Here is a 14,065-nt window from a genome sequence, read left to right on the forward strand (position 1 = left end):
CATCCTGAATCAGCTGATAATTGTAAAGCTATTTCTTTGATGTTAATGTGGTTAATTCTGTGTTTAAATTAAACTTTGTTTTTGCATAATAGATGGTCAGAGCCATCATCCTGGGGTGAAGTATCCTTTCCTCACATTTTACAGATTGAAACATTGTTTGGGGTTGTCGTTCAGTATCCTAACAAATGTTGGGGTCTTATCCGTAATCCTAACAACAAATCTAAGGCCCCCTTCAGTACACTAGCCAGGATCTCAAGAATGATCCTTGCTTCAAGATTTTGGATCTGCAGAAGGAAGAAAGCGCAAGGTTCAGAGTGTCTTCTTATGATGCAGAGCAGAAAGAGGGGAAGAAGGCAGTGGAAGCTGTTGAAGACCATGTATCACCAGTGGCCCACTTTGCTCCATGGGATGTCACATTATTGTGAGAGTCACTTAGATTCCACCAATGCACTGATCTAACCAGTGCACTGATCCAACTTGTGTACCGATCTAACAACAGCATTCAAAAGCCACGATTCCACAACCCCATCTGCAAAGCCGTTAACCCAAAGAAGATGTGCAAACAACCTATACTTCCCTTCATAGACCCACATTGCTTGCACATCTTACAGTCATCATCACACTGAAAATAGTTGCCAGTTTGCACAGTCAATGCAGGAAAGTGGTGCAAAATAATATTCATGAAGCTTACAAATAAACAGATATTTAAGCATTCTAGCATGTCCATGTACATATCCTTGTGCAACGACAGATCTTGATTCTTCCTTTTTCTACGTGGTGTAACTCCAATGACTTCAGCGGTGATAGCAGCAGGCTGCTCAGATCTCTGCAGTGACTACTCAGATGCCCTTGGCCAACATCTCCTGGATTTTGGATCCTGTGAGGGCCCCACCAACGAACGATTGAGCGGCACATGGGCAAAGACAGACCCATTCATTGAGTCATGAGGTAGCATCTAGGGTGTTATCTGGGGGCGAGGAGAAAATTAGAGAAGTGGAAGCGTTTCCACCCAAATCCTCACTTCCAGATCCCCTTTCACTGTCATTACGATAGCACAGCCACTTCCTGCTTGCAATGAACTGGAGAGCACTTTTCTGCAGATCATGTTTAAAGGTTGGGATTTAGAGTGTGCAAGGCATTGGTGGACCCTTACACGCACTTACTTGTTATAATTGATGCTGCATGGACAAATATATCATTGCAAAAACATGAAACATGATGCCACTCATGCTTAAGATGCATTCTACACTCTACACGCACGCACAGTGCATCTATACCTACTACCAGTGAATCTCACATTTCTAGCTACTGCTCCAGAGGTGTCCTGTTTGTCAATGGCACGAGGTACAACATCTGCATCCAGTTGTGCAGAGCTTGAAATGTCCTTTGGTCTTTGATGCAAATGCTGCCCCTGTCTCCACCATCTCCTCATGCTCACTGGTGATATGTGGGTCACCAGGTGAAAACCAAGCCATCTGCCATACTGGTCCCAGCAAGGCGCAAGTACCTGAGCTGGTCCCCAATCTTCGTGAGTTCTTTGATGCATCCTAAGTGGGAGTGACCTGTACTGAGGAGTTGCCATTGTCAGCTAGTCAGACCACCACCTGCAGGATGTCTGATGCCCTAGTGGGAATAAAAGATATGAATGAGCACATTCAGGTAAAAAAGGTTGACATTATCATTATGCACATGATCACATTGCACTTGCTGTTGGCATCAAGTCAGCATGATTGAGTGTTGTTTGCCATGTGCCTGCCTGAAACTTAATTCTGTCACCAGATTGACCCCTCGATGTTCCCACCTCTAGTGGCCAGGCTCTCCTGACGCGGCGGGACGGAGAATCCAGCCCGTTGTTATTCTTATTGAGCCTAATTATGTTCCTATCCGTTAGTTTATGCCACCCATCCACTAATTCATTGCGAAAGCACCTACCTGAACATATATTATTTTATAAAATTTATCCGCAAAAAGGAATTGTGAGAGATCGTGGGCGGAATTCTCTGACCCCCCGCCAGGACGCAGAATCGCCGGGGGCTGGCGTGAATCCCGTCCCCGCCGGTTGCCGAATTCTCCGGCACCGGATATTCGGCGGGGGTGGGAATCACGCCGCGCCGGTTGGCGGGCCCCCCCCCGGCGATTCTCCAGCCCGCGATGGGCCGAAGTCCCGCTGCTGGAATGCCTGTCCCGCCGGCGAGAATCAAACCACCTCTCTTACCAGCGGGACAAGGCGGCGCAGGCTGGCTCCGGGGTCCTGGTGGGGGGTGCGGGGCGATCTGGCCCCGGGGGGTGCCCCCACGGTGGCCTGGCCCGCGATTGGGGCCCACCGATCCGCGGGCGGGCCTGTGCCGTGGGGGCACTCTTTTCCTTCCGCCTTCGCTATGGTCTCCACTATGGCGGAGGCGGAAGAGACCCCCTCCACTGCGCATGCGTGCAGATGCCGTGAGCATCGGCTAACGCTCCCACGCATGCGCCCCACGGCAAAGTCATTTCTGCGCCAGCTGGCGGGGCACCAAAGGCCTTTCCCGCCAGCTGGCGGGGCGGAAATCAGTCCGGCGTGGGTGTAGCCCCTCAAGGTGAGGGCTCGGCCCCTCAAGATACGGAGAATTCCGCACCTTTGGGGCAGCGCGATGCCGGACCGGATTCGCACCATTTTTGGCGCCGGTCGGCGGACATCGCGCCGATTGCGGAGAATCCCGCCCCATATCTTCAAGAATAAGCGGGTCAGGAATTGAGTTTTCCAATATCATTCCCAAATGTCACTTTAATTCTAAACTGAGCATTTATGGACTTAAATGGTTTTCATTTAATATTGCAGAGAGCATCTTCCTCCTCCTACTTCAGGTACCATGTCCTAAGAGGGCATGGTTAACCATGGACTGCCATGTGATTGGTCCACAATTATGCTTGGCAAAATCATGCAGCGGTTTGCCATTGCCTTTTGCAATAGGGCTGAGCAGGAAACTTTCCCGCTCTTACTGCCTGTCTTCTGGCAGATCGGAAAGATTTACAGGCTGATAATCAACCTGTTCGGCCACGTTATGAACCTTTTATGGCCATCAAGTCCTGGAGTGGAACTTGAACCCATAGCTTTGAGCCCAGAGGTAGGGATGTTACTGCTGTGACACTGGGCCTCCTCCTGCATGTAGCTTAGATGCTTTTAAGGGGAAGCTATTTAATTGCATGCGGAGGAAAATGAATTGAAGAATGTGCTGATAGATGAGTTAAGGTGGAATGAGGCATGTGTGGAACATTAACACTGGTATAGAGCAATTGGGCCATATTGCCTGTTTCTATACTGCAAATTCAATGTATTATGTTGCATAAGTATAAATTCAATAAATGTTGAAACATTTTGATGAAGAGAAATGGAATAATTGAAGATATATACAATGCATTTTCTGTTAGAGAGCCAATCCATGACTCACGTGGTTCGGGTGGCTCTCGTGTTCCCAAATATGCAGTCTTTTCCCTTGTCTGAAAATTATCTGGAGTGTAACTCTGCTTTTTGCTTCGCTAAGCCAGTGTTGGTCTGATCTAGCACTGGCTGTTGATGACCTGTGAAATGACAGGTGTTGCGTGGACAGCACCGAGAAACAGGTGCAGAAAGGCTCTGAGATGTTGGGAAATGACTTCCTGTGAAAAGGTAAAGTGACAACAAGGGGAGTAGCTGAAGAGGAAGCTAAAGATGGTGGATTCAATGTCTGCAGTTAAAATAAGATTGTGTCATAATAAATTTTATTGAGAATAATCCAAATAATATTTGGCAGATGGATAATGGAAGACAACTCAGAAACAGCAGATTTTTTTGTGCAGTGTGAGTGCAAGGCTGGATGAAGGCTATGCCTTGTGAGTGCACTGAATGTTTTTGTTGCAAGCATCAATCTTCCTGCCAACGTGAAGTAAAACTTATTTCCCCTCCCCCGATCCTGCTTCAGTGATGTGAATTATGGGGAATTATGCAGAGCAGCTCAACTGCAAACAGCAGGGGGTGTGACTTGAAGCTTGGCTGGAACTCCCCGAGTCTGGGAATGTGAGCCGCTGGCTAGGAAATTGGAAGTGCTTTTCCATTGATGGACTGCCGTTGACTGAAGATGTATAGCTCTCGCGTCACTGGAAACCAATGATCCCCATCCCCATAGAGCCAATGGCAGAAACTAATTTTTTTTTTGTTTACATACAATTTATGTTCAGGCTCTTCAGCTTTGAAAGACGGGCCACCCCAATGAGCTCTGGTCTGATCAGCATGGATGCTGTCGGTCAGTTGTATAAGCTGGAAGGCACAAATTTACAGCAGGATGCGCACAGATCTGCTCTACAATGAAGCAATTAGATGAAGGGGACAGAAAGTATTTAGAAATCTGGCAGCTATGTTCAGGTCTTTTACAAGGCACACATCACAAGGAATTCCAACATGATACATGAACCTATTTTATCACAAATATCAACTGAATACATTCACAACGAGGTACACAAATGTACCGAACACTTATTTGGTTTGTTAAAACAGGATGCAAAATGCTCAAACTGGGAGGGCCTTCCAGTGCAGTGATGTGAACATTTGACAGGTTATGGTAGATGCCGCATTGCTATTCAGAGAGACATCTAAATTGACATCAGCTAGGAGTGAACTGACAGCTTACTTATTTCAAAGCAAGAGTCCAATAGATCTCGCCAGGAAATGGCGAGTCAATCTTGTCAAGAGACATTTGTGACCTCATTGCACATCACTCTAATCAAGGAAATTTCCTGGAACTATTCCCTTGGGGATACCCACTTCTCGGGTGAAAAGATGAGGAAAAGGTTCAAGGGCCCAGTTCAGAAGATTTCAGTCCTCTTCACATTGCACAGGACCTGTGGATGGGAGGGGAGAGGGAGAGTGATGGGGGTGGTTCCCTGGTTCAGGGAAGGACACCAGGCTCTGGCCTCCCATTCCCTGCCGGAAGTATTTTTGTAATGGAATCATTGGTCCTGATTTTCACCCACTCAAAACCTGTCCACTTGCAGAGAGATAAAATCAGACCCACGGAAACGCAAAAGGCAGCCACTCAGCACGTTAAGCCTGTGATGGACCTTTGGTTGTGTAATCCAATTATTCCCCTCGCTAGCTCATCCTCCATTGTTCTGAAATTATTTTCTCCATCAATTATGTATCCAATTCCCTTTTGAGAATTATGTTTGCATCTGTAATGTTTCCTCATGTTGCCTCTAGTTATTTTGCCACTCACCAAGTCCTGGGGTTGCTGATCCGTCATGCCAGTGGAAGCTGTTCCTCCTCATTCACCTAATGGTAATCACCTCCATCTCTTCTTAACTTTCACTGCTCTAAGAAAATTAACTCCAACTTCTCCAAATTCTTCACCTTATCCCTGGTACTGAGGACTTTATCTGGTAAAGAGATGTATAGCCAAAAATAGAAAAGACAGCAAGTGAGTTAGGAAGGCATAGAAGTTCTATAGCAGTTAAATAACACTGGCGTTTGGCAAGATTGGATGGTATTTATATTAAAGCGAGGAGCCTGACGAACAAGGTAGATGAGTTGAGGGCGTAAATTAAAACATGGGGTATGATGTAATTGCTGTCATTGAGGCATGATTGAGAGAGGATCAGGATTGGCAGCTCAATATTCCAGGATATAGGGGGCGGGAATCTCCGCCGGCGGGATTCTCGTTTTTGCCGGCGCCCAGGGGTTTCCCGACGGCATGGGACTGCCCTTCAATGGAAAACCCCATTGACCGGCTAGCACAACGGAGAATCCCGCCGTCGGGGCTGAAATGTGGTGTGGCGGGGCAGAGAATCTAGCCCAGGATCTTCAGATAAGATATGGAAAGAGGTTAGAGATGAGGGGGTGTCACAATTCTGATCAGGAAATCAAATACAGTAGTAAGGAGGGATGACATCTTAGAAGGCTCTTCAAATGAAGCCCTATGGATAGAACGTAAAAACCAAATAGGAGCAATCACATTACCGGGAGTGTTCTATAGGCCCCTTAACAGTCTGAGGGAAATTGAAGAGCAGATATGTAGGCAAATTTCAGAGAAGGTGTAAAAGTAATAGGGTGGTGATAGTGGGGGAATTCAACTTCCCCAACATTAACTGGAGTAGTCATAGTGCGAAAGGTTTAGAGTGAACGGAATTCCAGGAGAACTTTTTAAGCCACTAAGTAGAAGGTTCTACAAGAGAGGGGACGGGCATGGACTTAATTTTAGGTAAAAAAGCTGGGGAAGTGGTCGAAGTATCAGTTGGGGAATATTTTGCAGACAGCGATCATAACTCCGTTAGATTCAAGATTGTTCTGGAAAAGGACAAGGATGGGTCGGAAATCAAAGTTCTAAACAGGCCAGTCCATCTACCCTCAGTGGTGGGGAAACCATTGGAAGAAATTCTGAGACAGAATTAATCTGCACTTGGAGAGACCGGAATTAATCACAAGCAGTCAGCTTGGTTTTGTTAAGGGAGGTCATGTCTGACCAACTTGACTGAATTTTTCGAAGAGATGACCAGGTATGTAGATGAGAGCAATGCATTTGACGTAATCCATTTGGACTTCAGCAAGGTTTTTTATAAGGTCCCACATGGGAGACTGATAGCAAAGGAAACAGCTCATGGGATCCAAGGAAGTTTGACAAATTGGATCCAAAATTGGCTGAGCGGCAGGAAGAAGAGGGTCATGGTCGAAGAGTGTTTTTCTGACTGGATGCCTGTGTCCAGTGGGGTCCTGCAGGTATCAGTGTTGGAGCCCTTGCTGTTTGTGGTTGATATAAATGATTTAGGCAGAAATGTAGGAAGGGTGATCAGTAAGTTTGCAGGTCATATGAAAATTGGTGGGATGGTAAATAAGTTTGCAGAAGGATATAAACAGAGTGGTCAAATGGGGTGATCAGTGACAAATGGATTTCAATTCAAGTGTGAAGTGATATGTTTGGCAGGCAAACAAGGCAAGGGAATACATGATGAATGGCAGGACCCAGGGAAGCATTGAGGATCAGAGGGACCTGGGTGTTCATGTACACCGGTCCTTTAAAGTAGGAGGGCAGGTGGATACAGTGTTAAGAAGGCAAATGGAACACTTGCCTTTATTAGCTGAAGCAGAGAGTTTAAGAGCAGGGAGGTTACGCTGGAACTGCATAAAATTAGTTAATTTAATCTTTAATAGTGTCACACCGCAATGAAGTTGCTGTGAAAAACATTGGTTAGATTAACTAGAGTGCTGTGTGCAGTTCTGGAATCCACACTATAGGACGGGTGTGATAGCACTGGAAAGGGTGCAGAGGCGCCGGAACAGGCGCTGGAATGTGGCGACTAGGGACTTTTCACAGTAACTTCATTGCAGTGTTAATGTAAGCCTACTTGTGACAATAAAGATTATTAAAATTAAACGAGGAGATCTATCAGGATGTAGATTATTAAATTATTAACTCTGTATCTCTAAAAGTCAACCCATGCTTTTCCCCTTACCGCAATGTAATCCAATACCTCCATGTCGCCTTCTTGGACTTGAAATCTAGGCTAATATCTTGCCAAAATAATGATCTTTTATGCAAGGTGCTTTACTCCTCAGTGCCGTAGGACATAATGAAACTGGATTTTATCATGTTGATAAAAATCCCACCTGGGCTGGAGAATTTCAGTTGTGAAGAGAGATTGGATAGACTGGGGTTGTTTTCCTTGGAGCAGAGGAGACTGAGAAGGGGGGGACATGATTGAGATGTATAAAATTATAAGGGGCATAGATAGAGTAGACAGGAAGAATTACTTCCCATTGGTGGAGGGATCAATGACCCCGGGGGCATAGATTTAAGGCAAGGGGCAGAAGGTTTAGAGGGGATGTGAGGGAAAACCTTTTCACCCTGGGGGTGGTGGGAGTCTGGAACTCACTGCCTGAAAGGGTGGTGGAGGCAGAGACCCTCAGAAGTATTTAGATGTGCATTTGCAATGCCAAGACATACAAGGCTATAGGCCAAGTGATAAGAAACTGGGATTAGAATAGTTTTTGGTGGTTGTTTTTGACCGGCACAGACATGAGGGACCAAAGGACTTTTCTGTGCTGTAGACCTCTGACTCTAGCATTAAAGAAAATTTATGGAAGGAAATGTCAAGTGAATTCAAGATAAAACAGTTCAGAACGCTGAGACTATACAAAGCGAGCAGTCTCGCTCAAATTAATTTGGCCTCTGGTCAACAAATCTCAGGATTTATGAGATATTCCAACCTTGGATTTGCATTTTTACAAATTGACCCCGTGCTTTTAACAGGGCCTGAAATTTTGAGTTCCCTTTGTAACCTCTTAACACCCTTAGCTCAACGATTCATGACACAGTATTGCCATGATTCATTTACCAGTAGCTCCATCTCTTGGTAAGGCTGATATAACTTATGGTCGAAAATTTTAATGTGAATTTTGAGAAGTATCTGGAGGTGTCCAACTGTTCTCCATTATATCTTAGCCATTCAGTATGTAAATGACCTATAAATGGTTGATAGTCAAAAGCTATCTGGATAACGTTGTGCATTCATGTTGCAGCATTGTATCTAACATCAAGGACTTATAAACCTGACCCAATAAGATTTAAGATCTGGTACAATGGTGTGTTTTAGTTTTATATAGTAATCCAGAGAGAGGCCAAATATTATTCATAAAAATGGATGTGATGTATTTTGACATGTTCAAAAGTCCTCAAAGGGTGCTTCATTTCTTCCATTAACAAATATAAGTACGCTAGAAATTTGGTATTTGAATCTGCACACAAGTCTTTATATGTAAGATTTGCATCTATTCTGAATGCAAATTGGTGGTTTCTGAGTGGTCTCTCAAACATCAAAATATCCTTGCAGCAGAGACGTTTTAAAACCTCAATGAATCCCTGTCTGCTTAAAGAGGTATTAAAATCTGACGGCAATTTTAATAAATATTGTGTACTGATTGTTTTAGATGAGGCAAAGAAATATACTCTGATGGACTAAAATGTGTAAAATATCCAAATGTGATGCTCAAAATGATGTGTAGTAAAAGTGATTCCGAAGAAAGTCATTTTGTGTTTAAAGTGCTTTACAATTTGGTTGAATGTCACTCATTCTGTTGATTTTGTCTTCAGCAGATGCAGATCAAGGCAACTTTCCAAATTGCACTTTGTGTGTAGCTACTTACATCATTTCAACTGAGTGTGTTGACTGGCATTTAAGTGGTAACAATATACTTCTGACTTTACTGCTTACTGAGCACAGCTTCTCCCCATGGCCTGCTTACTGTTGGGGGCTCTCCTTTTGGTAGCCCAAACAGAAAGGGTGTATTCGGGGAGTTCTCAGCAGAGAGAAGGAATACTGCTTCAGTCATTGAGATACCATGGTGGATTAAACGGCAATGAAACAGAATATAACTTGCCACAGTCGTCATCTTCCATTACCAACCAAATGATTCCACAGACCATCATAATTGGTGTGCGAAAAGGAGGGACCAGGGCTCTGTTGGAGATGTTGGACATTCACCCTGATATTGTGGTTGCTGCCACTGAAGTCCACTTCTTTGACTGGGATGAGAACTATGCAAAAGGCTTAGAATGGTACAGGAAGCTGATGCCTTCCTCTTACACACACCAAACCACTATTGAGAAAACTCCAGGTTATTTCACTTCCATTAAGACACCAGAAAGGATCCATGAAATGAACAGTTCTACCAAATTACTGTTAATTCTCAGAGATCCTACAGAGCGAGTGATATCAGACTACACCCAGGTATACTACAACCGATTGGAAAACCACAAGCCGGTCCAACCCATCGAAGAAATGGTCATTAAAAATGGAGTACTAAATACTAAATACAAAGCCATTCAGAGAAGTCTGTATGACATTCACATGAATAACTGGCTACGGTACTTTCCACTGGACCAAATACACATTGTGGATGGCGGTACTCTTATAAGGAACCCTCTGGAAGAGTTACAGAAAGTGGAAAGATTTCTTAACATTCCTGCTCGGATAATGACTTCAAATTTCTATTTTAATCAAACCAAGGGTTTCTACTGTCTTCGAAGCGATGGCAAAGAAAGATGTTTACACGAATCGAAAGGCCGCCCTCATCCAGTTGTGAATAGTACTGTACTGAAGGAGCTACATGCTTACTTTAGAGAACACAATGAAAGATTTTTCAGCTTGGTCAAGCAATCCTTTAACTGGCATTAAAGCTTTTTCGGGACCTTTGTGTGTTTGCTTTAATCCTAGCTGAATCAACCAATCAAAACTGTTTTTTGTGATTTTGTAAAGTCATCCTTTTTAATTCACAAATAAATTCAACCAGGATATATATGTATGCTTGTGGATTGCAATTGCAGAAGGGGAGTGGAACAGTACATGTCCACACAGTTCTGGACACCTTTACACACAATATCAGCAATTGGCTTATTGGAGTTGGTAAATCTAGCATTGCTGCTCATTTTTAAAAAATTGTGTGCAGCGATGAGAGAAGGAAAACATAATTAACAGTATATTTCAAATGTAGTGACACTTCTGGTACACATGGTATGAATTTAGATGAGAAGTATTGACAACGCGTGTCAATTATTCTTTGTTTAATGGGCTAGTAGCTGTTTTGTTCTGCTGATTGTTGCTTGCCTAACCAGATGACCTAAAGCCACATAACCGTCTTAAATAGAATGTATATATGCCAATTACTAACCTTCTCAAATAAATATGTTTTGCATGCTTGAAAATGCATGTGGTTATTTAAATTCAAATGTAATATTTCAGGGCAGAAAGTGACAAATGGACTGTACGTTCCTATATTCTATACACTACATATTGTAAACTGTTAGATAAAGAAATTGATGATGATTTGTGATCTTATGACTCATACTTGCTTTTAAGGAACATAAAGCTGCAATGTTTATCTTGTTCTCTGCTGTCCATGTGCTATTTATATAGAAATTAAATATGATATTTTTTCACATTTGTTTCAAAATTCATTTTCATATTTGCTGCTTACTCCTGATACTCAGGACACAAGTAAGCTAAGTGTTGTAGACACATTTCAGGTTTAGTCTTTGTGGTAGCCTAGTGGGTAGCACTGTTGCTTCACAGTGCCAGGGACCTGGGTTCGATTCCCGCTTGGGTCACTGTCTATGAGGAGTCTGCATGTTCTCCCTGTGTTTGCATGGGTTTCCGCTGGGTGCGGTTTCCTCCCACAAGTCCCGAAAGAGGTGCTTGTTAGGTGAATTGGATTTTCTGAATTCTCCCTCAGTGTACCCGAACAGGCGCTGAAATGTGGTGACCAGGGGCTTTTCACAGTAACTTCATTACAGTGTGAATGTAGCCTACTTGTGATAATAAAGATTATTATTATAGCGCAGAAGAATAAAATTGAAAAACTGTACAGGAGTTAGATAAACATATTAACCCAGATTTAAGCCAAGCTCATCATTAAAACCACTTTTCAAAAAAAAAAAATCAATGAACAATATATGAATATTTTTAATCATTAAAATGTGATTAGCACTTTCTGAATCTATTCACTGCTCTGACACTAAGTGTATTATATAATATAAATGCTTCACAATATTTAGCAGGGATTTAACTTTGATGGTAAGTTCACAGTAATTTCATTATGGGCTAAACCTTTCTACTTATTTTGCAGCTTTCCATACGGTATATGCTTCCATCAACAAGCCTTAGCAAAATGGGACTTACGACAAAGTTTAGTATAAATGTATAGAATATTTATAACTATAAAGTGAAATTAAAACACACAAAGCACATCCATAAAATCTCTCCTAATTAACGTCAATCCTTGGAAGATGAAGAAATTCAATCCTTTATAATTTTGACACAATAGTCCCTTTGGTTTAAAGAGTGAACGGCACATAAATTTGCTCCAATGGTTTTATCTTGTGTCAGTTGTAATCATGTATTGCAACTCATTCATCTTCTCAACTTTCAAGCACTCTGTAGGTTGCCTGACAGCTGAATTCATATCTATTCTCCTGATGAATCACTGTAGCCTTCACCAAATGTATTATAGACGCAAAATACCAGTTCAAACCTGTGAATAATTCTCAGTTTCTCTCCACATTACAAGACCAACAGGAGTGCTGTAGAAATTCTCACTGGTCACACGTCTTTCTGTGCACACATTTCAATTGTTTGCTTAGGCTGTACTTGATGCCTTTCTTTTATCTCAGCACTTTGCAAATGTTAATCATTGGCTTGTTAACTAAATTGGTACTGTGTTTGTGTAAAATCTTATTTAGTTCAATAGTAACCTCCACGGGTGGAATTCTCCCATTCTGAGACTAAGCGAGATTGCGGGCAGCGCTGGCAGCACCCCCCCCCCCCCCCCCCCCCCCCCCGGATCCCATGCCAATTTTGGCACTTAGCATCAAAGAACACCTAGAGTGCAGAAGGAGACCATTCGACCCATCGAGTCTGCACTGACCCTCTGAAAGAGCACCCCACCCAGCCCACTCCCCTGCCCTATCCCCTTAATCCCACCTAACATTTGGACACTAAGGGCAATTTACCGTGGCCAATCCACCTAATCTGCACATCTTTGCACTGTGGGAGGAAACTGGAGCACCCGGAGGAAACCCATGCAGACACGGGGGGAATGTGTGCACTCCACGCAGATGGTCACCCGGCTGGAATTGAACCCAGGTCCCTGGCGCTGTGAGGCAGCAATGCTAACCACTGTGCCACCATGCCACCCTCATTAATTACACACAGGTGCGTTGACCTCCGGTTTGCCTGGTGGTCCAGCAGCTGATTCATCTGCTCACTCTCAGTTTGCATATTCAAAATCCCTGCTGCCATATTTAAGTACCAGTCCAGCACACTCTCATCTCTGTCTCCAGCCCACCTGTCTTCACCAGACTGTGCAGCATCTCAGCAACCCAGAGGACAAAGGCTTTTGTCTTAAGATAAGGAGGCACCAGCTTACAGCGCCAGGACTGTCAAGGCCCTTATTCAGGTAGTGCAGGCCCTCTGACATGTGCTCTACCCCAGGGCTGACTCAAAGAAGCACACCAACTTCCCCTCTCTCTGGCCTGGGAGGCCATTTCCCAGGAGGTCAGAGCAGCTGCCACTTGCCCACGAAGTGTCACACAGTCTAAGAAGCAGATGAATGATTGCTCCGTCAGGGTAATTCCTCTCTCAGCTCCCTCCACTATCAAATTCTCAGTATAACATCATGTATTCAAACGACTCCTCTGTTCATGGATCTCACACATTCAGTCACGGGGGACATGTATCAACATTCTCTCAACAAGACTTTCACAACCACCATCCCATCTGTCTTGTTCAAACTGCAATATCGGTCCTGTCAGGGAAGGGTACATCATACATCACACACACACTGGGGACTTGCATTTCATCCAACCCCTGCTCCATCCCCTCTGGTCACATCTCTTTTGTTTCTCTCCATGCAGGACAAACCTGCACACCGCAAGTGCGAACCCAGACCAGGGGAGTACCGGCAGAGATTATCGGCCTCACACACGCTCCAGGAGGCTGCTGCAGACCTCGCTATCAAGGACAGGGATCGCTCCTGTGGCGACGCAGATCTTGACCTCTCCGAACAACCTGGTACGGATCTCACTCCACCGTTTCACACAATCCTGCAATTCGTACTGAGCGCTGTGAAATCTGCATCAGCTTCAGCTCATTCACTAAAACTGTCCTTTTGTGTTTTATAGGTCAGAGCAAACCACGGCCAGCCAGCCATCTGCCAGCAAGTCCAGCAGCTCTCCGAGACCCCGAAGCATGTCTGACAATGAGAGGGTTCAGAAAGAACTATCACATCGGTCACCCACACTCTCCACCGGCATAGATACACACACCTCAGTGGGATGTAGCTCAAGGTTGGAATTCGGGTCACTTTCTGGCGATTACCTAACAGACGCATTCCTGCAGCAGTCGGAGCTAGGGACAGCCCAGGTCTCCGACACTCGGAGGGCTGCTGGAGGCCAGCCACCTGCTCAACCCCAGTCACATGATGATGAGCCTCTGGAAATGGCAGTTGGCTCACTGGTGGAGATGCAAAGAGAGGCAGCGGAACATTGGGCAGAGCTTCGCCAGTCACTAT

General features: G+C 44.3%; 1 protein-coding gene across 12 annotated transcripts in view; it reads left to right on the forward strand.

Moving 5' to 3' along the window:
- The window catches only part of LOC140393091 (heparan sulfate glucosamine 3-O-sulfotransferase 1-like), a 219,469-nt gene extending 208,532 nt beyond the window's left edge, over positions 1-10,937 (forward strand). For 6 of the 12 annotated variants that reach the window (XM_072479121.1, XM_072479115.1, XM_072479125.1 and 3 more), the window contains one exon: positions 9,093-10,937. In XM_072479121.1, coding sequence (XP_072335222.1) covers positions 9,232-10,176 — 945 coding nt within the window. In that variant the 5' untranslated portion in view covers positions 9,093-9,231 and the 3' untranslated portion in view covers positions 10,177-10,937. Of the gene's footprint in view, positions 1-5,209; positions 5,288-9,092 lie in introns of all 12 variants that reach the window. The other 6 variants (XM_072479116.1, XM_072479128.1, XM_072479119.1 and 3 more) reach the window with 2 other exon arrangements.
- The last annotated feature ends 3,128 nt before the right edge of the window (positions 10,938-14,065 follow it).

This window comes from Scyliorhinus torazame, chromosome 16 (assembly GCF_047496885.1).
Source record: "Scyliorhinus torazame isolate Kashiwa2021f chromosome 16, sScyTor2.1, whole genome shotgun sequence".
NCBI lineage: Eukaryota > Metazoa > Chordata > Chondrichthyes > Carcharhiniformes > Scyliorhinidae > Scyliorhinus > Scyliorhinus torazame.